The 24,880-nt window shown below is 48.8% G+C and overlaps 1 protein-coding gene across 1 annotated transcript in view; it reads left to right on the top strand.

Annotated features, from left to right (window-relative positions):
- The window catches only part of PDE1C (phosphodiesterase 1C), a 277,067-nt gene that overhangs the window by 37,442 nt on the left and 214,745 nt on the right, over positions 1–24,880 (top strand). The window contains 2 exon segments of the mRNA XM_023753820.1: positions 1,328–1,387; positions 15,909–16,080. Coding sequence (XP_023609588.1) covers positions 1,328–1,387; positions 15,909–16,080 — 232 coding nt within the window.

Below are 24,880 nucleotides of genomic sequence, written 5' to 3' on the forward strand. Positions count from 1 at the left end.
CTCGGCAAATTTTGGTAAACTCTTTTAGACTTGGGGCTCTGGACCAGGGAAACACATATCTGTACCTACCTGGGCTGGTTCCTCCCACCTCCCTCTTTCTCACTGTCCGTCTGTCTGTCTGTCTTTCCCTCTTTCTGTTGGGAATGGCTGGGCTGCGAGATCATGGGAGCGGGATGCAGCGTCACCGCCCCCTGCTGGTCATATGTGTGACAGGATGGCTTGTAAAGAACAGAGGGAGGGGAGCCTGGGGCAATGCAAATAACATAAGCACAGACCTAGACCGAGATCGGATCTCTTAATTATAAAAAACCGCGCACATGTAGTCAATGTAAAGATGTCTACCTCTGTGAGAGGAAGAGAAAGAGTTTTTTGACTCCTTCTATCTTTGCCAAATGCTGGGATGCATTTATGAAGGAGTCACTTCTTCCTTCCGCCACTGCGACCTCATGCAGTAGTGGTCACATTACCAACCTTCTTCCTTCCACACATGTGTTTTCCAGCTGATTGCTTCGGGCGTTCACTCAGGTCGGTCACACATGTCTAGGCCTGTGCTGACTATGTAACGGAGGTATCACCTTGATGGGCATCAAAAGTGATATTTAAGGTGCGGAACATGGTGTTTCCACTTGGTAACGGACCTCCTTGTTAATCACACAGATGTGTTTATAAATACAGGGGACGTTGATGACGACGCAGTAGACGGGATTAGTTACGGAGAGGCCTGTCCGAGGAGGGTGTGCCTCGCCCAGACGCGGGAGGGTGGGTTTCCTCGAGCAGTTCCCGGGAAGCTTCCTGGGACGCCCGTTTTGAAGCCCCTGTTTGTTAGTGTCTAAATCTAAAGGTCCTTCGAATAAAACCAACCCTGCTTCTCCTGACATCCCCGCCTTGGCTTCGCCGCTGCTTGTCCGAGGAAGCCGGGCTCAGGGCGAGTGGCTGGGGTGCAGTTGTGTGTTGAGGGACAGGACAGCCTGCTGGGAGGATGCTCGAGGCAGAAGGACCGACGGGCGCTGGCTCGGAGGCCGGGGCTGCCTGGCTCTTGCTAAGTGGACACGGGCCAGCTTGGTCCCCGGCACCGTGAGCTCCGTGTCCTCTGGGTCCTCCCCAGCTCCCTTCAGATGCTCTAGTCAAATTCATGCGGACATTCGACCTCCCTTAGACGGGGAGCAGCGTTGGGGACATAGGAGCCGAAATGACATTGCTTCTGTTCTCTTACCAAGGCTCACAGACACATTCCGGTCAAACCCGCCGGAGCGTCCGCCGCAGGTCGGCGTGTTGTGTTCACACACGTGCCTGCTCTTAATGCAGCCTCTGTCTTCTTTGTTCCCAGTTGCCAACGAAGCTGGAGACAAGGCTGCCGGGCCACTCAACCGCTTCTCCCGCTTCTCCCGTGAGTAAACCTTCCCTCCTTTCCTTGGCTCCTTCGAGGCCTTAAAAAAATAAAATGTATATCTTGATTTCAGAGAGGGAGGGGAAGGGAGAGAGACAGGAACATCAACGATGAAAGAGAATCATCAGTTGGCTGCCTCCTGCATGCCCCCTACTGGGGATCCGAGCCCGCAACCCGGGCTTGTGCCCTGACCAGGAATCGAACCGTGACCTCCTGGTTCAGAGGTTGACGCTCACCCACTGAGCCACCCGGCCGGCGGGATGGGCTTTCATTTCCAGCACCATCACTACCAGCTGTTTCACGTAAAGTAATTCCACCTACACTCCTTGGGCCTCGGTTTTCCCGCCTGACCAATGGGAAGTTCACGCCCAGCCTCCCCCCTTTAGAAAAAGATGCTGTCGTTTGAGGTCCTGGCAGGAGAGCCACACTGCTCCCTGCATTGTTCCCATCGGGGCAGCCACCTCCCGAGTACGAGTACGGACCTTCCATTGGATGCCATGCGTGGGGTTGAAAGGATAATTTCTCCATTTACAGGGCTCCTTTTGGGAGGCGTCAGCACTTTGGGGTCGAGTCCTAGGAATGATTTTTATGGAACTGTAATGGCATATGGTAATGGAAGCCGAAGTGCTCACATGTTGGAAACGGTGTCACAAACACTCGCTTCTCATGCACCCCCCCCCCCCCCCCCCCCCTCCTACCTGGAGTCATTATTTCCTCAGGGGGCGTGGCCAGCGTGCTGCAGTCCCGGTGGGCCTTCCCCTCCTGAGGAGTGAGCTGGGGGTTACCACGTGGAGAAGGAAACTTCTAATCTTAGCAAACACTCAAGGACGACCCCTGTTCATCACGCCGAGTGAAAGAAGTCAGGCAGAGAAAGGCAAAACCGTGTGATCTCACTGAAATGTGGGATCTCAAAATCAAAGCGAAAGTCATGGGGCATAAAGTAAGTGCTCCATGGTTGCTGTAGTTAGCTACACCGTGTTACATATCCGAAAGTGGCTAAGAGAAGTAGATCTTCAACGTTCTCACCACAAGAAAAAATTGTAACTGTTAATTGGACTTACTGTGATCTTATGGTGAATTATTTTGAAATGTATACGAATATCAAATCGTTATGTCATACACCTAAACTAATAGAAAGTTACATGTCAATTGTATGTCAAAAACAAACAACCCCCCCGCAACCAAACCAGTATAAACACCCCCCCGCAACCAAACCAGTATAACTTGTAGTGCTCAGACATGGCCACACGGTGGCAGCAAAGCCCAACATTTGATGTGTAGCTACTCCAGGAACCTCACTCAGGCCAATGGACTGAGCTTTTGCCAAGAGAGCCCAGGGCACTGGGAGGGACCCTGGTGGGGGTGGGGGTGGGGGTGGGGCATTGGACCCGAAGCTTGTGAGCAGGGCAGGTCCATTCTGGAGTTTTGATTGCTTCCCTAACTGAGAGGAGAATAATTTCTCTCCTGAGATGAGTGTGCTTGAGAAGAAAATAATGGTGTCAAAAGCAGTAAGAAAATGGAGGCAGTTTTGGCCTCTTTTACTTTGGGAGGTAAAACTCCAGGTGGTGTTGAAAACGGATGACCCTACTGCAGAGCTGTAGAGGAGTAACTTGGGCGGGATGAGTGACAAGGCAAAGGGGCAGGGTCAACCGATATTTTTGTTTTGTTATTTTTAATCCTCGCCTGAGGATATTTTCCCATTGATTTTTAGGGAGAGTGGAAGAGAGAGGGAAAGAAAGGGAGAAATGTTGATGTGAGAGAAACACATTGATTGGTTGCCTCCTGCAGGAGCCCTGACCTGGGCCCGGGCCAGGGAGGAACCTGCAACCGAGGTACGTGCCCTTGACTGGAATCGAACCTGGGACCCTTCAGTCTGCAGGCCAACGCTCTGTCCACTGAGCCAAACTGGCTAGGGCTCACCAGTATTTTTGCACTGGGTGTCTGAGGGGGTGAACGAGCGCCTTCCCTGGCAGAGTGGGTGGGGGCGGAGAGAGATGGGCAGTGAGGTGAACCCTCGGGTTGGGAGGGGGTGAACCAGCACCTATTGCGTGGTGACGCCCTGGGCAATGCAAGATGGTGTGACAGCGCGTGAGGCCAGCCAGAGGGCTCCCCGGGTGGCCGGTCACAGCCGGGAGGCCCTGCTGCAGGGCCGGGAGCCCGAGTCGGGCTGGCTGGCTATGGAGCCAGGACGATGAGAACAGGAGAAGGCACAGGGGTGGCAGTGGGGCTGAGAAATGCCACGAGCAGGGGCTGAGCCGGTGGCTGGGTATTCAGTGTCCTCAGGCGCGTGGACTGTGGATGCCCCAGAGCCGTACGAAGGGCCCAGGAGCGCAGGGACTGGGTCTGCAGGCTTCCTGACTTGTCTTAAACAGCTCCAACGAGTCCTAAAAAGCTCGGATCCTGAGTCGCTCCCGACTTCCACCTCCATAGTATTCCAGGACCGAGCATCTTCACTCCCCACTCGTTCCAGCAGGAAGGCATCGCAACAGTGGCAGCTCAGCGTGTGAAGGGTGTCAGGGCAGCATGCTAGCTCAGAGGTTCTCAAACTGGGGTCCCTGGGAACCTGTTAGAAATACAAGTTCTCGGATCCCTCACCCACTCTGCTGAATCAGAAACCTTGAGGATGGGTTCCGGGAATCTGCCAGCGGTTCCGATGCATGCCCAGTTTGAGAACCACTGCTCTGCTGATGCTGGTGCTGGGAGCAGAGCAGCACAGTGCTTTTACTTACTTTATATAACCCAGACTAATAGAGCCAGTGGCGTTTATAGCCGTTGTACCTACACCCAGAGAAGACAGAACTAATGCTAACTGTCCTTAAAGAACGGTCCGTTATTGTTTTTATTTTATTGGAGGGGCTTGGGGGTGCGGATGGTGACCTTGGGAAGATGGTCCGAAGGCCTCCCTACCCCACTCTTGGAACTGGCCCTGTTCTGCGTCACTTCTTGAATCGAATCCTTTCTCCTCCTAAGGCATCTCCTACCTAGTCCTGGCCTTTCTCCCTCCACAGCAGGTTTTATTATAAAGCTCCTTGGCTGGCCCACTAGCTTCTTACTGAACCTCCAACCCCTCCCCCAAAACATGCACCGTCATCTTCAAACTGCAGTTTTTGTTATGACACATGTTTGTGCTTCAGAAACACATAACTCCCCAACCTATGTCCACCCAGGATCTGTCCGCCTGACCACAGGGGCTCCGCTGCTTTCTCCTACACCTTTCTCCATCCCTTTCATCAATACAGTCGTTATCAGCCAAGCAGCTATATCAAACCACCAAGTTAGACTAGGACTAACTCGTCCTAGATGGTTTAGTCCAAAGCTCGCCACCTCGTGAAAACTCAAGTCCTTTCTATGGAATTCCTGTCAGGGGTCATGAGCTCGGGGCTGGGACCCATCCAGGGCCAAAAACTCACCTTGGCCCGGAAAAGTGGTGGTAGTAGTGGTCATAGGGAAGGACTGGAGTGTGTGTGTGTGTGAGTGTGTGTGTGTGAGTGTGTTTTCAGGGACTGAGACACACTTTACTTTTCTTTTTAAAAATTAAAAAATATATTTTTATTGATTTCAGATAGGAAGGGAGAGGGCGAGAGAGAGAATTATCAATGATGAGAGAGAATCATTGATTGGCTTCCTCCTGCATACTGTCTACTGGGGATCAAGCCCCAATCTGGGTACGTACCCTGACTAGGAATCGAGCTGTGACCTCCTGATTCATAGGTAGATGTTCAACCACTGAGCTACACCAGCCAGGCCACTTAACTTCTTTCCTTTTTTAATTTATATGATCCAGTTTGAATGTGTCTGCTATGTTACTTGGTCCCCAGTATGTTAGCCACTGGTTCACCAGTGGACTGTCTGGTGATACTCTCAGTAGTGTCTATAGCTTGTGGACCATACGTAACCCAGATGTCAGCTGGAGACTCCTGGCCCACTGGGATCTGGGAAATAGGCTCATATCGCTTTCATGTGCTTTTGGAAGGTTAGAGCAGTCCTCAATGCTCTGTGAACGCCTGGGATGACCCAGTGTTCTTCCTGCCCTGACTTCCTACCTCCGCCCACTGTTTCCCTTCGTGTGCCTCTGCCTGTCTTCACATCTGCTCTGACGTAGACTCAGATGTGGGACAAAGCCCCTTCTTTTTCTCCTCTTCTGGGCAACCAAAGGCTGTTGGTCAAAGCAGAACTTGACTGAAGATTAGGGGTCCTCCCTAAGAGAGGTCCCAGTATGTGATTGCATGCAGACCCTTTACATTCATGGTTCTAATAGATCCAGAGCCATAGAGGCATGGAACAGACTGCTGAGTCTCAGAGGGAAGGCGGGGGTGGGTGGGAGGAGATCAACCAGAGAACTTGTATGCATAACCCATGGACACAGACAATAGGGTGGTGAAGGCCTGGGGCAGGAGATGGGCTGGAAGGGTCAGTGAGGGGGTAAAAAGGGGGTATAAGTAATATTTTCAACAATAAAGATTAAAAAAAGAGAAAAAAAATAAATTCATTGTTCTGTTCTCAACAGCCCTTCATCCATCCCCATACCAGCACTTTTTTTAAAGACCACTTTGCCCACTCCTGGCCTGCCACCCCTCGATCCTCCTCTACACTCCTCCATTCTTTGCCCTTTCTTGCCATTTCCCTCTTAGGAATAAAAAGACACTCTTCCCAGTCTAGGCAAGTAGCCGAAGGTGTTGCCATGGTTCCTGCCATGTGTGCTGTGGGCCTTGGGGTGACACATATAGTTTTGTAGGCTGTCATAGGTGCCCCTCTAGAGGACAGCGTCTTGCAGATTAAGCTAAGAGCACCCCCTCCCCCCGACCCGGAAGTTGTGGAGCCCCATGTTCACAGCTGCAGTTCTCCGAACCTATGGAAGAATCGCCTCGTTTCCAGGTTCCCTCATCACTAGGGCCCAATCACACGGGAAGTCAAGATGTGAAGCGATTTGGGTGAGAAGCCGAAGAAAACCCATGCAGGACACAGCTGAAGCACATGGGAGGAAGAAAGGACTGATACAACATTTATTCCGGTGTCTGATGTGGTTTCTACAGCCTCAGAGATGGGCATCTTACCCCGAAGGGCACGTTGGGCACCGGAGTATAAACCGAGTCAGTCCCAGCTCTTGCCCCGGAGGAGCCTACCACCCCCAGCGGGCCCATTGTCTTGATGTTGTCACCAGCGATGGTTAGTAGGGGGCCACTTCAGAAAGAGTTCGTCTCTGTGACGAATATATGACCCCAAGCCTCTCTTTTCCTGGAACTCTTGATTAAAACTCCAAACCTCCAAGCAGTTGCTTTCAGACACTTTTGTTTTTGCTCACAGCACACGCACCATTACGGCATGTCCAGGATGCACGGGGCGCCTTCTTCCCCGCGCCCAGAGCTCTCCATGCACCTCTATCCCGGATCCGTTCCCACCGAGGCTTTAGAATGAGGTGGAAACTCAGCGCTGGCGCTTCCCAAAGGATACCAGGCAGATTTGCAAATGAATCGTGTGGCAGATGGTGGGACTTGGAGTTTTGCATGCTTTGCAGATATTAGCATCGGAAAACTTCCACTTATGTATAGGGTGGTGTCTGAATTAGTGAAAGTCTAAATTACGGAAAACTTAGAAGAAATGCTCTCTTCGAACTCCCCAGTACCTGAGTCACACCGGCCACCGACACTGTTTGCCAGGCAGAGTTCACTCGCACTAGGCGGGCGTCTTTGTTAATTAGTCACCAAATGAGCGTTGTCAGAGTTCTCGAAAGCAGTCCCCCTTTAATCTTGTCTGCACCACTCCTCCGCTCAACAGCCTCCTTCTTTTGATGTGTGACAGAGAGTAATGGAGGCCTTTCCCCTTGGAACGGGTGGCCTTGTGCATCGTGGGCCACGGCACCAGGTGAATCTCTAAATAGACTTTGAAAGTTAAGTCGGAGCCTGCCGGGAGCCGGTCCATCCTTGCTGTTTCAAGGGACCTGGCGTATATGGCATACTGTTCTTAATATGTTTGCTCCCCTTCTTGGCGCTATGTGTTTTAACCAAAGTCACCTCTCCGAGAAAGGTTGTTTCCCCAGGTAGGAATTTTTCCCTGAGGTTAGGGAGGGGATACAACCCCTTAATTAAGTGCCAGGCGGGTAGTTAAGCTACATAATCTTTACTCCCTGGAATGGAGATAAGAAACGCCCTAACCTTTGTAATAGAAATTGACAGGATTAAAATCGGCTGATATAAATACGGATGTAACAAGACAATAATAGTCAGATCCTAACCAGAACCTAGCCAGAGAACATGGCAAAAGATCCTGGACAGAACCTGGCTACAGAACTTCACTGGAGAACCTAGACAGAGCATGGCAAAAGAACCTGGATAGAACCTGGCTAAAGAACCTGGCTGGAGAATTTGGAAACCCTGGCTGGAGAACCTAGCAAGAGAACATGGACACACCTGGCTACAGAACTTGGCAAGAGAACCTAGACAGAACTTGGCTGGAGATCCTGAAGGGAGAACCTCGCAATGCTGATCAACTGAACGCTGACCCCATGTCATTCCTTCTTCGCCGACTCCGTCCACACCTTTTGGGGTCCCTGGACCCACTGGGGTTGGACCCCAGCAGGAGCCGTGCCATCCATCGGGGACACAGATGCAAGGCTTCACTCAGAAGCAGGGTGGGCACCATTCCTCCTGCTCACGTGGGAGGCTTGGGCTTCCCATGGCTTATTGTGATAGCTGGCTGTTTGGGCACAAATGCAGTCTCCATCTTGGTTCTCTCTGCTGAATTGATCTGGCAGCCCAAGTCAACAGCGAGTGGAACCTACGGTGATCCACACTCCTTGCCTTTGGAAAAACATGCTCTGCATGGATTTTTTTTTTCATTACAAGGTGGTTAAATGAGGGTTAAATCCAAAATAAATCCCTAAGCCCTGGCCAGGTAGCTCAATTACTTACAGTGTTGTTCTGATATGCCAAGTTTTCGGTTCCATCTCCAGTCAGGGCACATACAAGAATCACCCAATGAATGCATAAATAAGTAGAAAAACAAATTGACATTCCTCTCTCTCTCAAATCAATTAAAAAACATTAAAATTAAAAAAATAAGACTCCAAACAAAATATGGCAGATGGCAGAACCCCAACACCAACTCTCTTCAGCTCAAAGGGGGTTTGCTGGGAGGATCTGTGGTCATTCACAGACCCACAGGAGCCGTCTCTCTGGGGACCTGAGGGATCAGAGCCAGGGGCAGGTCACTCCCAGGACTCCTTGTTTTTCCTGCTCTCCTTGGGGTGCTAGCTCCATTTGCTCAGGCTCCTTCCTGGAGTGGGATGTGGTTCCCAGCACCAGCAGTCTAATAGGAAAGAAAGGGCGCTTCCTTTTGGTTTCAGTAGGAAAAATACCAGGGAAGAATGATTATCCAAGCTGGGGTCGTATACCTACTCCTCGACTTTATCCCCGAGGACAGGGCCATCGGGTAGCATAGCTGAAAGCCATCTGGCTCACGTGGAATGAGTAACAGGGGAGGAGTTGCTCTCAGAATAAAGTGAGAGGGCTAAGTACGGAGGAAATGGTGTTTGGGTTAATAAATGCAACAGATGTTTCATACAGAAGGGACCAGTCATATACCTGGATGAGAGCATGATATGTTGCTAAGGTGAAAATTCTTCTGGTAAAGAAATTAATTAATCATCCTTTTGTTAAAGACCATCTCAATATAAATCCAAAAAGGAGATTTCTCTTTAGAAATTGACGAAGTGATTTTAACTAAACTTTCCTTAGAGACGTAAGCAAGTAAGAACAGTCAAGATGAGAAGGGAGAAGGCCTGTCCGATGTTAATGGATGTTATTGAGTTATAGGTAGAATAATGGGGTCCAGTTATGTAGAGAAGCAACAGGTTGCTCTAACACAGCAGTACTCAACCTGTGGGTCGCGACCCTTTGGGGGTCAAACGACCCTCTCACAGGGGTCGCCTAAGACCATCGGAAAACACATATATAATTACATATTGTTTTTGTGATTAATCACTATGCTTTAATTATGTTCAATTTGTAACAATGAAATTGGGGGTCACCACAACATGAGGAACTGTATTAAAGGGTCCCGGCATTAGGAAGGTTGAGAACCACTGCTCTAACAGGATAGCTCAGAAAAACCCCACACCCTAATGTATTTTAGAATTTAAAATATGTCATCACAAAGCAAGCTGAATTCTTACATGCCATAGGGAGACTACCGCCCTCCCACAACCTTGGTGTGTCTTTCTGAAATGGAGTTAAATTGCCAAATCTTTTTGAAATTGGAGGAGCCAGAATTTCTGGAAAGTTTCTAAAACCAAGAATTAGTATAGTAAAAAGAATGGAACAGGGCTATGCGACTGATTTAAAAATATTCAAAACCTTACTGGTACTTCATTTTCTTTACTGTCATTATTGTGTTATTTTAGTGGCATAAAACTCTTCATCTGGGTTTTATTAGGTTCCCTGCTGACCTCTGTGTCCTGGCCCAGTTTTCTTCCCTGCTGGGCATTTTAGGGGCCTCACCCTCCTAAAAGGAGGGGATACCCTACAAACCTATATTACAGATATTTTGAGAACCATTGAAAGTTCCCGAGAATTTAGTTTTTAATCTTTTAGGAGAATGAAGTCTCTTCTTTCCTCCTGGCTTTGCAGGACTCCACCTTCTCAGCCTTCAGCCGGCATAATCTTAAAAAAAAAAAAAAAAAAAAACCAGGAGCCTCATTGATGGAGCACTTGTCAGATTTAAATGGGATTCCCATCTCACCTTGGGCTCCTCCTGCGGCAGTTTATCAGGCTCCCCCCGTCAGACACACACACTTCACAGTGAATCTATAGTTATTTTGGAATCAGATTTTTCTCATCTCCTTTTCTTGCTCTCTTGTCTTTTCTCAACCCATCAAGCTCACCTCGTGTTATCCATCTCCTTCTGCAGCCTGAGCTGCAAGCTGCTGTCATGCAAAAGGACTACGCAAAGTCAAGGTTCTCCCTAGTAGCAAATAAGCTGTATCTTATGACTTATGAAAAAGGATGTCTGTTTTGTAAAAAAATGCAGAACATGCCCTGGCTGGTTTTCTCAGTGGTTAGAGCGTCAGCCCACGGACTGAAGGGTCACAGGTTTGCAGGTTCGATTCCCGGTCAAGGGCACGTACCTCAGTTGCAGGTTTCCCAACCCCAGTTGGGGCATGTGTGGGAGGCAACCTAATCAATGGGTTTCTCATTGATGTTGTTCTCTCTCTCTCCCGCTCCATCTCTCTCTCTCCCCTCCCTTCCTCTCTCTAGAAATCAATGGCAAAAATATCCTCTGGTGAGGATTTAAAAAACAACAACACAGTAGAACATCCTGCTTGATCTACACTATGTGTATGTTTATTTGCTCATAAATGAAGTACAGTGTGATGTACCACTCCGAGCCCTGAGTCAGGAGGGTGAGGATCTCAGGGGATCTGAGGGACAAAATGATCTATTCTCTAACTCTATGGTCTTGGTTATTGATCTCCCGGAGCCATGGTCCCAGTGCTCAGTGATGTTTCCATGACACTTCCTTCCGATTGTTGACTTAGGGTGAACCAAGGTGACAGGTGAGGGCCGCTGACCACGCCGGCACCCAGCCATGTTCACTGCATCTGCTGCTGGCACTGGTTCTCTCGATGCGCTCAGTGGTGTGGGTGCTGCTGCCGGAGTTTATGGTTCTGGAAGCTCTAGAATCACCCTGGAGGCTCATGGGGTCCACGAAAAGTTGTCTTTGTGAAGAGCGGGGAGAGGATTGATGGCAGGAGCAGAGGGAGGTAGCGGGAAAGGAGACCGTCCTAGGCATTGAGTGGGAGCCGGGAACAGGTCAAAGCAGAGAGGAAAGCGGAGTGAGCGAGGGGGCGGCTGAACAGAGCTGCTCACCTCCTAGCCGCGGTAGTGTTGCCCCTCCCCCCCCCCAGGTGTGGTCTATGGCTTCCCTCTCGGGCTTCAGGTATTATTGAGAGAGACCCATGTGACTATCTGTTTCCATATTTTTGCTCTGTTTAGTCAGAGGAATCTCATGCTTTCACAATCAGCTTAAATAAATCAGAGCAGGGAAATGTCCTTTTTCACTTTGTCGGAGCAGATCACACCAGTGTCCCTGGAGCACTTGCTGCCCACGCCTGGGAGGACCGCAGCCAGAGGAGCATGAGCTGGGCTACACCCAGGGCCGCTGGGACCCTCCTGCAAGAATGAGGGGCAGACGGGGACTGGCTGTATTTTCTAGGACAGAAACACGGGGAGCTCTATACACTGGGTACCTATTGAGCCCAGCCTCCCATCCTCGTGGCCCATTTTTAAGCTCTAGCTATACTGTCTTCTCTTGATTTCTGTCCTAGGGTTTCTCCGCTGAGGTGGTAATTGTCCCACAGTCATTCATAGTAGATCCGGCAGGGCTCAGGAATAAACATCCTGTGGGGTTACCCTTGTCTGAGGGATCAGAGTCTGCAGATAAATGCTCCCTCTTCCTTCCTCCCAAGCATCATTCTGAGCATCACCCACAGGTCCTCTGAGACCTCTGACAGCAGTGACACAGGGATGGCAGTCACACTCCCTGTGAAGTGGTACAGTGCTACTTGAAAGTGGCCTTGGATTAGCTGTAAGTGTATACTGTGAACTCTAGGGAAAACACTAAAAAAAATTATAACCAGTATGCTAAGAAAAAGATCAAATGGAATCATTTAGGATGGTTCATTAACACCACAAAAGGCAAAAACAACAGCAACTGTGGGATGCAAAAATAGGGACAAAAAATATGGGCAACAAATAGAAAACAGTAATGAATATGGTAGAAATTAATCCAATGATATCAGTAGTTATGAATGTTAATGGTCTCAATGCACAAATTAAAAGACACAGATTGTGAGAGTGGATCAGAAAACCAAATCCACCTGTGGTTATCCTCAAGAAACTTTAAAGATAAAGACTCATATGGGTTAAAAGTAAATTGCTGGAGAGAAATATCCCATGCTAACACTACTTAAAAGAAAGCAGGAGTAGCTATATTAATTTCAAACAGAGCTGACCTGAAAGCAAGAAAAAATATTGGGGATAAAGAAGGGCATTGCACAATGCCACTAGGTTAGGCTAATTCTAGGGGAATTAATTTCTCATGGGGATGTAGCAGGTGTTGGTCATGGGCAAGATGAGGACTTTGATATTGCTAAAGAATAATTAAAAAATCATGCACATACAAAGTGAACATGTATCAAAGACCTTATTGAACCCATGAATTGATGAAGAAACCAGTAAGACCTTACAGCTGGTTTGAAGGAGAATTCAATGAGCAGGCAAATGAACAAGCCCATCAGGAACGCGGCAGTGAATTTGCTTTGTGGCTGCAAACTGGCCACACTCATCAGTATCAACAGGGCAATAATGAACTGCTTCCCATGGGACACAGCCTACATTGCTAGAAACAAGTCATTTGCATTTCTGTCAGCTTTCTCTGATGCACAGAACCATAGAATAGCTCCAAGATAATGAAAAAAGTGGAGATAAACAAGACAAGCGACTAGACAGGGTACCCACCAGACTTTTTAGCCCATTTTTCTTGACAATGGAGGGGACGGGAATGGGGAGTAGGGGAAAACGGGCTGTTTCTCCCAAGACTGGCTGTAGTCTGAACCAGCCAGCAGCTGTCTTGCTTTTTCTGTCTTTCCAAAGCTTCTTGAGAGAGGGACGGCATGGGAAAGGTTTCCATGTTCGGCACTGAGCTCTGAAGTGCTCAACACTCGCTGTGCGAGAGTACCAGGGGCACAGACCTCGTCCATTCTGTGGATGGTTGGCAAGTGTCAGTGAACTCACCCCCAAGGCATAGCCAATATTCTTAAGTCTTTTCCATGTTGTGCGGTGTTACTCACCTAAAGCAGACTGTTGCCAATAATTTACCATCTGAAAGAGATGAAAACAAATCAGTAAAATTCTCCCAGTGCCCCATGTCATACCAGCCTCCTGGGTCTCTCCGGGGTTTGTGCCTGAGGGCCAGGTTATAGGTGGGACTGCACTATAAACTATTATAATGAGACCCTGTGGCTGGAGCCCAAGTTCTACTTAATTACAGCTTTTATCAACTCAGTTAACTGGCTGAAACACTCCAGGCCAGGGCTGCGGCTTTGGTAGCCCTTCTTTCAGATATTTATTATTAGGGGAAAATACCAAGGAAAAATAGACAGAGACTCAGATACCTGGGGGATAACACGAACCATCCCACATGAGCCAAGACCCTTCTCAATGCTCAGGAGAAGCTGGCGCTCTCCCTGTCTGTATGACAGAAACCTACCAGTGATTTCTAGATATCTTCTACTGAAAGTCCTTCATCATTTTCTGTTCTTTTTTGAACTTAAAAAAAATAATGTATTAAAACATTTATTATTATTTTAGTTCTCTTACTATCATTTGAATTTGGCGAGGACGGCCATTTTTCCACTTTATCATGCTGTGAAAACTTAGTCACGATAGAGGTGCTTGCTGACATACAGTTTTCTCGTTTGAATCACGTCTGCATCATCTGCCTGCTTCCTCTTCATGAATATGGAGAGGACCTTTGTCTGTGTTTTCTATCTTGAAATGCAACTTTTCAGAACATGGTTCAACTGTGGGCCGACAGGCAGCTCTGCCCCAGCAGTTTCTCATGGCATCACAGTCTACCCGGCTGCCCCACGCAACCTTAACCCCTCTTGACACTTCTCCCTTCTTTATCCTCGGCACCCAATCCGTTACCAAGTCTGATGGATTCTACTTGCTTATCTCCTAACACCACCCTTGTCTCTGTGTCTTCATCATCATCAGACTTTACCAGACCCCGTGTTTTCTCCTGGCTGACTTGCCGTCTAGCTGATCACTCCAGTGCTAGGCTCATGCACATCTCCCAGGTGGAACATGAGTAACTATATTGCTGGTTCCCAACATTTTCTTGAGCGAAGACCCTCACCCCCCCTTAAAGTTTAAAAACAAAATGAAACAAAACAAAAAACAAACAAACCACGGACCATCCCATGAGAGTAATTGTTCTTTGGACTCTCAAAGGTCAAGAGAAACATAGGCTATTTCCATTTTTTGAGTTTCCCAGAATATTACAAAAAAAGCAAAGAAACGCCAAAATAACTTATAAAAATTGTGATGTGTTTTAACTGTTCACATGTAACAAATTAATCATTTTTACACGAGAGAAGTATGCAATGTATTTATGCCTCTCACAAGATAATTGGAAGATTTATTAAAATATCTATTCCTAGTGCTTTATAGATGGTACCATTTGTATATGGGGAACACCTTTATATTATGCGATGAGCATGCATGTAACATTTTGGAATGTATTTGGCTACAAACAAAGACCTAAGGTTGTAATAAATAGATATATGTCTGACATCAAGAAATCTGGAAATCAGGGAATCTGTTCAACTATGCTGCCAGAGACCCAGGTTTTTCCCACCTCTTCACTTTTCCAGACGCAAGATGTAGGCTTTTGTCGTAATGCTTGCCACCTCATGGTCACAGGATGGCTGCTGGAGCTCTAACACCGAGTCTTCCAGTAGGAAGAAGAAAGAAGGGCAAAGGGGAAAAATAGGAAGGCAAAGTTTAAAGGGACTAAAATGTTTTTTTTTCTTGTTGAGACCTAACTTTTTATTCAGCAAGAGTCACTAGCCCCAGGAATTTTCACCTACATTTCATTGGCCAAGATTATAACATGTGGCTAGCCATAGCAGTAAGGGAGGCTGGAAAATTGAGTATGTTGTTTTCTAGCCTCTTTAGAAGAGGAAGATAAGGGAAATGGAAGTTGGGAATGAATGGTGAGCGAATCTTATTTATGGCTTCTACTACAATCTCCTTTTAAACTTGCCAGGGTATCTTCGTAGCTGTTGGTACAACTTTTGAAGGGGTTATCACATGTCCATTTGGGAGCCCTAATAAAGAGTTAGCTTAGGTCACATGACCATTCTGATTCACTGACTGAGAAAATGGTAAAAAAGCTATTAGGTGCTTCTACACTCAGTGTCATTGCCCTGGGTCCTGATCTTCCAGAAGAACAAACCTGCCTGTGTTGAGTTCTAGTTCTTAGAGGTGGAGCCCTCTTTGGGGGAGTGGTGGTGGTGGTGTTTCCATGGAAGGGAATCCTGAAACCCAGGCCTTGGGCAAGCTAAGTGCATAGAGGAGTCCTGTGTCTGAACATCCCTACTGTTCTCTGAAATAGTAGTCTTTTGTCGACTTGGATAAATATATTCAAACACACCCACAGCTCTGTCAGGAGTTGGAGTTGATCGCCCCTGAAATAAGACAGAATATATAATATCTATTATACTAGCTACGAGTCAAACTAGTCAGAGTGTTGGCCTGTTTTCTGCATAGAAATGAAAAAATTAACTTTTTACTTCAGAAGTTGCCTGACCGGTCTCCTTGAGAGCCCTCTGAGGTTGGTAGTGATTGTGAAAACTATGTAAGTGTCCCTGCTCTGCTTTTGAACTCCTGCGTTGGGCAAGGCAGGGCATGGAATTGGTTGGTCCTTCACCTGCACCCCTTTGTCCCCCCTCATGCTTCAGGGTCCAAGTCGCAGAACTGTCTGTGGAACTCCATCATCGACGGGCTCACAGGGAATGTCAAGGAGAAGCCACGGCCAACGATTGTCCACGACCCCCGACCCCCGGAGCAGATCCTCGCCGATGAGCTGCCTCAGCTCGATAGCCCGGAAGCCTTGGTGAAGACGTCCTTCAGGTTTGGCGGACTGCACCCCAGTTGGTTCTTTCTTATTTGCTTGGGGAGTTATTTCAACCCAGTTGGGTGCATCGTCAGCGTGGCCAGCAAATTTCCTCCTGTGTTCCCACTGAGTAAATTAGCATTGAGGAGGGAGTGTTGGAATGCATGCGGGCTGGACTTCTGGCTGGGTTTCCTGAATGTGGTGAAGAGCATATCAGTAGTTAAGTTGCTGTTGGCATTTAATTGGTATTGGCATTTGAATGCTGAGGCAAAGGACTTACTGAAGTTGGCAATTTGAATTGGATTAATGAGTCTTTTGCTTCAAAGGAGGATGACGCACGGAGATAAGTGTGCGGAGAAAAAGCACGCATTGGAAATGAATTCAGCCCTGGGCCCTTAGAGTCTGTTGCTGGGGGAGGTTTCTGGTTGTAAGAGATGTGCGAGGTGCTGCCTCCTGGAAGGAAGGGAGGATCTCCCGTGGTTTCCAAGCCGCTGTTTGCTCTGTTCTTGCTCTTCCTTCAGTCTTGCATCTTCCTGCAAAGGCCTCCTGGATTTTCTTTCTGATTTGAACTCCACTTTCATCACAACACTGTCCCTTACCTTCTCACCATATTAAATGAGAACCGGTCTGGGTATGGATGAAGCGTATAAAACGATTTCTTTTCTCCAAATGGGTCTTTCAAATTCACATTTGAAATGCACAGAAGTACTGGTATCAGAAGTTATGATTTAATGATTTTGCTGGCCTGCCTTCCTCCCATCCTTTCTCTCTGTTACCCTAATTTTACTTCTTTCATTAGGCAATGCTTTCATATTCTCCACATGCCTAGTAGAACATATAAAGCTCATAGAATGCTTGCGCCCCCCCCCCAAACAGTGCAGACAACCCTTGGAGTCCATGAAATGTATTTGAAAAATGTGCTCTTTTGCGTCCAGGTGATGTGTGTAATCGCTCAGTAAAAGCCATTTCATTATGTGAAGGTTCTTAGTGGAGGTTGAATTATAGATGAGTTCTGAAAAGGAGTGATGAATAGGGGTTGGATTTCTTTATAGAATGTGGTGGACGCAGTGGTGGAACGAGAATTGCAAGGCAAATGCTTTTATTATTCATAGTATGGGTTTGGTTACTACGTTGTGAGGGTTTAAACAAAATAAAACCCATTGAAGTAGAGAGAAGTACAGTCCATAAACCTGCGATTCCCTGCGGTTCCCTGTGGTGGAGGGGGGGCGGGGTGGGTGGAATGCCGTTCTGGGTCTGTGGGTTCTTGTCTTGGAGCGTGTGGTGGAGTCAACCCCTTCACGCACAGTCTTCTTGTAGCTACTCTTTCCTTCCAAGACCAGGTTCATCATAAACAGCTACAGAGTTACTCTCATGAAAAGAGCATCTTGTCTGCTCGCCCAACTCCATTACCATCATCACTGTAACCCCTTCTCTTCACATTCCCTCAGTGCTCTCTAATACAGAACATGTACTGATGACCATGGACTTCATTTGATAAATCCACAGGCGTTGGTAATTCATTTATTAGACTCCATAATACAGCCATGAGCTATTCTGGAACCATTCTTTCTTCCAAGGAAGGTCGCTGATTTCAAAGGCAATGCCAGAGGGTGAATATTCTCCAATGCAGCTGTCCCTAACCATTCTAACTGTTTTGATTACTCTGTAGTATCCCCATTGCCTGGAGGGCTGTTAGGTTGTCGGGCTCACCTCCAGGTCTGGGTGGGGTCCTAGGATGGACCTTTCAAACAAGCTTTGGGTGCTGCTTCTGCTTCTGCACTTGGAGATCCCTGGGGTATTTAATATCTAAACTATTTTGCTATGTTCATTTGAGCAGGCCACATATCTAATTTGACCTCAGTTTTTTCACCCGTGAAATAGGGGTAAAGATGCTCACGTGTCAGGGTTGTTTAAAATAGATGACAGTGCATGTGAGACAAGCTGAGTATTTGACACCCAGGATGTGCTCGGTAAGGACTAATTTTGTATTCCTGCTCAGCACCCACTCAAGCCTCTATCCACAGAGGAAACAGGGTCAGACGTGGGGTTTGTGCTCCAGGGCAGGCACTGTGGGCTTGGAAGCTCACCAAGCCTCTGGCGTGAAAAGACTGCTTTCAAAATCGGAAACTTCTGAAAGGAAGACAGTGGGAACCATGACTGAATAAAAAGGCTCCGGTGTCTGGAAGTGGACACTCCTGGGAACTGCACCACAGGTGCCCGTTTTCCTGGTTCCTCAAGACCTGTCCCTTTGAACCTGCTGTTTGGCTCAGGTTTTTCTTAAAAGAGAAGAAAGTAAAGTGAACCTGGAGTGTAGGGAACACAGACAAGCCCAGCCAATCTGATCCGTGACGGGGAACTCAGTACTGGCCACTAGAGGACCCAAGAGGACAGGGAAGAACTGGCTGCTGGAAGCCCGACTCTCCCCAGCCTCCAGCCCAGCCCAGATGGCACTGATGCCAGGGAAGCCAGTGTTTATTGGGCATCTGCTATGTCCAGGAGCTGTCCATTCATTTGCTTATTTCATCCGCCCAAACCCCACAGGCAAGGTGAGTAATGTTATCCCGCGTGTACAGGTCAGGAAACCGAGTCTCAGAGAGATCAAGCCACTTACTCGAAGTCACCCAGCAGGTGGTGGAGTTGGAAATTTGAACCCAGTCCACCGGCTCCAAAGCTACGCCCTCTCTAACCTTGGCTTTTATGCTTCTGGGTTTGTTGCTGGTGAAATAAGATAGTGTGATTGGGGCTACTAATCTGAATGTGGAGTGTATATATGAGACTGACCCTGTTCTGTTGTACTAAATCCCTTTTCTAGTCTAAACTTAGGTTTTGAATGCACCTGCCCCTCTTGGATAGGAACCCCTTCAGTGCTTCTCAAACCTCATGTCTCACAAAGTCCTTGGGGAGGATCCTATTAAACACAGACGCAGATTCATTGGGTCTGGCTCACAGCCTGGGAATCTGCATTTCTCACAGCTCCCATGGGATGCGATGGCCCGAGGACCCCCTCTGAGTAGAGAGGCATGGGCTTTGGAATACCACGGCTGTGAGTTTGCCAACACTCTTCCAAACTACGTCATCTGAGTCATGGTTCTGAGTCTCAGTTTCCCCATTTTACAAATGGAGACAGTGAAATAGCAACACAGACCTTGGGGACGGTGACTAGGGTTAAGTGAGCTAATGGCGGGACAGCCCCCAATTCCTTCTCTCCCAGTTTTCAGAACCGTGTTTAGGAGAGGATTGATTCTCCACGCCCTGACCCCCCCTCTTCTGTGCCTGGGTTGTGCAGAGGACCCGGCTGTGAGTGGGAGCAAGGCTGGCCACTGGCCTGATCTCCTGGACGGTGGTGGGAATTCTGAAGCCGTCCAGGGCATCGGCCATCTCGGTGGCTTCCCTTGAATTGTGTGACTCCCAACCTAGGTTGCGTTGCCAGGTTTTGGTAATTTTGCGTTTGGGAGAAGAGCACGCTCACTCCCTGGGGAATGATTGGGGGCCCGACGGGCCTCTCTTCCCACGTCGAATGGACTTATTTGGGCTTTGGCAAAAGCGCTCCTGGTTCTATACATAGCTTACTGAGAATATATTGCAGAGAGCAGAGCTGCGCTCAGCCAACACCCTCGGCTACGGATGAGATTAAGGCCTTGTCAGGTCCCGTTTAATGGATTGTGTTTTCCACGCAGAATTAAATCATTGAACTCATCCTCATTTTGGCGTTTGGCAGTCATGTTTCCACCAGGGGCTGCTGCCAAGAAGCCGGTTTCTGACTGGATTACTTTCAGGAAATGTGCAATCTGGCTGGTGAGACGGTGTGGCGTGGGGTGGTGTCCCCTGCAGCTTTGGACCCCACCCCGGGATGAGTCATAGGTTAAAATTCCCTGTTAGCTCATGGGAAGTCTGGTCACACATCTTTCTCTGTCACTGTGTATTGTTCACCCACTGGGAACTTCAGGGACACCTGCTTCCCTGACTCAGTGCTGCCTCCTGGAGTTGACACTTCCCCCTGTAGTCTCTGTTCATCCACATCAGTAGAGTCTTTCTCAAGTTTGCTAATGGAACAATGAAAGAATGAATTCTGAGGCTAAGGGAACAATGAAAGAATGAATTCTGGGGCTAATGGAAAAATGAAAGAATGAATTCTGAGGCTAAGGGAACAATGAAAGAATGAATTCTGAGGCTAAGGGAACAATGAAAGAATGAATTCTGGGGCCAAGGGAACAATGAAAGAATGAATTCTGGGGCCAAGGGAACAATGAAAGAATGAATTCTGGGGCCAAGGGAACAATGAAAGAATGAATTCTGGGGCCAAGGGAACAATGAAAGAATGAATTCTGGGGCCAAGGGAACAATGAAAGAATGAACTCTGGGGCCAAGGGGACAATGAAAGAATGAACTCTGAGGCCAAGGGGACAATGAAAGAATGAACTCTGGGGCCAAGGGAACAATGAAAGAATGAATTCTGGGGCTAAGGGAACAATGAAAGAATGAATTCTGGGGCTAAGGGAACAATGAAAGAATGAATTCTGGGGCCAAGGGAACAATGAAAGAATGAATTCTGGGGCCAAGGGAACAATGAAAGAATGAATTCTGGGGCCAAGGGAACAATGAAAGAATGAATTCTGGGGCCAAGGGAACAATGAAAGAATGAACTCTGGGGCCAAGGGAATAATAAAAGAATGAATTTTTAAAGCTCAGGGGAGTTTCTTTTGCATGTTGGCTTCCCACAAGGGAATTATTTGGGCTTCTCGTTGTAAGTAAATTTTTATGGACAGATTTCCACTGTTAGGAGTTTACAAAGCCATTCCTCTTGCCTTCTTCCTGGTCCTTCATTTTGGAAAAGAAGGGGTTTATTTTGGTGGCGGCCATGTGGATGCATCGTCGGCCCAGGCAGCGTATTTGACCCATGGCCCCAGCTTCTGGGCGAGGAGATTGTCCCTGTGGTGGCCGATGCTGTGTTTCCCAAGGGCACCCCCGCCAATGACTGAGAGTCAGGTATGCTAAGGCTGGCTGCTTCTGGGGGCTGGGGGCCTCCTTTGATGGTGACATTGGCTCAGGGACTCCCTGATGGCCTTGCTGAACTTTCCTTAGAACTGCACCGTGGACTAAGACACTTCTACCCAACTTTCCGTCCTTCTCTCCTTCACTGGGGGTCAGACCTGTATCCCAGCTCTCCCCGCCTCGCCAGCTCCTTCCCCCTTTTCTCTTACACGTGTTCCCCCTGGTAAGTTTCTTGCACGTACAATTCAGTCTGGGCATCTGCTCCTCAGAGGACCCTGGCTAACAGTTTCCCACCGTTTGGTGATCTTGGCTGGCCCACCCAGCCAGCTCCGTGCTGTGGGCATAGCTTTCAGGCTCCTGGCCTAGATAGCCTGGCCCAGTCCTCCCTTTCAGTTTATATTTTATGTTTGATGCTGTATCTCTCTTCGGGCTCTAGTGGTGGGGTTTGCCCACAGTTTTCTTTAGCATCTTGTACTTTTATTTTAGAGACTTAGCTGAAGCATTGGGATTAACTAAAGAAACTGCACCATAAAAGGGGATAATTTTAAATCATACCCCAGCACTGCTGTTTCTATTGTCCAAGGGAAATAGTCTTAGACATTGAACTCTGTCCAGATGGTTCACTCATGGACACACCCTCCAGTTCCCAGCCAGCAGACCTGTCTCCAGGGCTCACTTCCCCTAGGGAGGGCATCCCTCTTCAAGCCAAACACATCTCACCCGGCTACGAGGGAATCCAGGGTTCCATACACAGGAATGGGGCTCACCCTCGGGGCCCCCCACCCCTCAGAAGAACTCCCAGCAGCGCAAGTGACAGAGGTGAAGTGATTCACCCACAGGGAGGAGCAGGAGCTTTGCACTGTCAGCGGGAGGAAGGCTGGGAACCTCCATCCGAATCTCTCCACCAGTCAGTGTGGACCCACCCCAGGCTTCCTGATGAGCACAGGAAGTCTGCCCCAGGCCACGGGGAGGCCTGGAGGGTGTAGCAAATCCCTGAGGTTTTCTCTAAATGAAGGAAGACATCCCCTACCCCACCCCTCCACATGCTTGGATCCCACTGATATCTGCTGTGAGTGTTACATGGTTCTGGATATGGTGGTCCAGCCTTCAGCCCTTGGCGATGTGGTCTCCTTGGCAGCCTCACTGGCCAACTCCCCAATCCCAATCCCAAATAGTTTCTGAGGTTCGGCCCCAGGGGCTTGTGGGAGCATCCGAGGCCCATCCAAACCGCACAGAACCTGAGAGCTAACTTGAGAAAGCCAAACCCAGACTCCTTCTGCCTAACTCTCCTGGCCACTGAGTTTACTGGGGTGTAGACCCTCCGGTTTGTGGGTGGGGAGGTGTCCCTCGAGAGAGAGAGGACACACCCCTGCCCCTCTTCTGCCCCAGTTCCCTTCTCCCTAGAATTCCCCAAGTGAGAAAAGCTGGCCCTCTGGCTTGCCTCCTCTCCTGCATTACAGCCTCCTGTCCCGCCCCCCGAACCCGGCCTTGGGCTAAGGCCTGGTGGTGGAGAGACAGATATGGCTCCTAAGCTGGGAAATAGTTCAAATGCCCCCTGGGTTATCCCTTATAAACTTTTGGTGATGAATGACTTTATTGCTTTTTTTTGCCGTCAAATGAAGGTACCCTACGTAAAAATACAAGAAACCCTTGAATTAAAACTGTGCCCTGTGATGATGCACATCTGGATCACCCTTGATTGGTGATTGGGGGCCCCCAGCCTCTGCAAGGGGCTAGTAGTAACCTCATGGGAACGTGACCCTATGTTTTATTCTGTAGAAATTTTTGTTCCCACTTAGGGCAGGGGTTCTGCCCTTGCTAACAGGAAAGGAGTGGTTTCCTTCTTATTAGAATCTTTTACGGATCAGATCTCCCTCCCACTCAAGTGCACAGGCTGCTGTCACATCCTGTGCCTGACTGGAGCCACATGGAGAGAACTGGACCGGCTCATGCCCCATCCCTGGACTGCACACCGACCCCTGAGCGTGTTGAATGGCACGTGGCGTAGCTGTGAGACCGACCACCTGGGCCATGGAGTGTGGGCTGGTCGGAGGCAGGAGGACTTGGCCTGTGTGGAAGGAACTGCTGGATTTGCCTCCGAGGCCGTGGAAGGGAGGCAGTACAGGAAAAGTGAACTCGGGACCAAATGTGGGGGGGCCTTGCTTACCATGGAGGAGGGTTTGTTCACACTCCCCAGGCCCAGGTCTCTGGGGCCCTTGGGAACCTTTGGGGAAGCCAGAAGAAGACTGCATATTGTCTTATTAGGGCTTATATTTCCACTAGAGGCCTGGTGCATGAAATTTGTGCACTCGGGCGGGGCTGGGGGGGGCCCTCAGCCTGGCCTGTGCCCTCTCACAGTCCAGGAGCCCTTGGGGAATGTTCAACTGACCCCAAAGAGGGCCTAAGCCATCAGTCGGACATCCTTAGCGCTGCCACGGAGGCGGGAGAGGCTCCTGCCACCGCCACTGCGCTCACCAGCCATGAGCCCGGCTTCTGGCTGAGCGGTGCTCCCCCTGTGGGAGTGCACTGACCACCAAGGGCAGCTCCTGCATTGAGCATCTGCCTCCTGGTGGTCAGTGCGCTTCATAGCAACCAGTTCTGCTGTTTGGTTGATTTGCATATTAGCCTTTTATTATATAGGATGTCTCGGTCCCAACACATAGAGCATCAAAATAAAGGTTCCTGGGCTGCGGTAGAGAGGGAGGAATGTGGCGGAAAAACAGCTTGGGTCTAAACGCCTACGGGGCCTGGAGAGTGCAAGGACAATTTGGGGAAAAACTTGTGAAAAATACATTTTTCCATATGGATTGGAGCAGAGTAGCTAAGGTATTGACTAGACAGCCCCATGACTGTCGTCTAGTGGTCCCCATTCATTGATTACTGTTCAGTGCAGCCGGAAGTGAGTTTGTGGGATGATGATGTCTGGACCCTGGAGGCCAGTTACACTGGGAAGGGTTGCTATTTGAACAAGAGCTGCAGACATGCCTGTCCTCCTTTGGAAGAGTGCTGGGAGGCGGGCACACTGCAGTCTGCCCAACGACATGACTCATGCGCTCTGCAGAGCCAGCCAGGGAGGTGTCAATCAAATGGCAGACTTGGATTAGGGTTCAAACCTCTGATCTGTTCATCATTTTCAGTCTCTGAAAATGATCCAGGCTCAGAATTAGAAAAGGGTGTATGAAGGGGTGCTGCACTATATTAATTAAATTATGTTTCTCCAATGCTCCACTGCTTCTTCTGTGCTTGATTATGTCTAGGAAGGAGGGAGGGAGGGAGGGAGTGAGGGAGGGAGAAAGAAAGAGAGAGAGAGAGATCCACTTAAGAGAAAGTAGACCAAACAAATTCTAAAATTATTTCCCTTTCTAACACATTGAACAATTCCAGTGGCATCACCAGCAGCCTCAAGTGAATTCCCTCTGTGCTGTAAATTCATCTTCTCCTGGTTGAAAACCTTGCATTTTACGACACTTAGGGGTCTCTGTTCTTTTCAGATTTATTTTCTACCTTTGATTTCAGTGGTTCTTAATCCAGGCTGCACAGCATTAACCAGCATCCCTGGGGTGGGGGGGCGGCCCAGGCAGCTGCGTGCTTTCAAAGCTCCTGTGGTTGTGCTGAGTCCCCAGTCCTGGGAGCCAGTGCTCCCCGGCACCGCAGGCTCCCTTCATCCTCCCCTCCTTCTCTCCATCCCCCCACATCCAATTTCCCTGGGTGTCTGCTGCTGCCTCCGGGGCCATTTTCCTAATGGCCGTGACGGCCTTTCCTGACCACGTTCCCGGCGCAGGCCTTGCTTCCTTAGTCTTCATCGGCACCGGTGTCTAGAGTTTG

Source organism: Myotis lucifugus, unplaced genomic scaffold (assembly GCF_000147115.1).
Source record: "Myotis lucifugus unplaced genomic scaffold, Myoluc2.0 scaffold_52, whole genome shotgun sequence".
NCBI classification, from domain to species: domain Eukaryota; kingdom Metazoa; phylum Chordata; class Mammalia; order Chiroptera; family Vespertilionidae; genus Myotis; species Myotis lucifugus.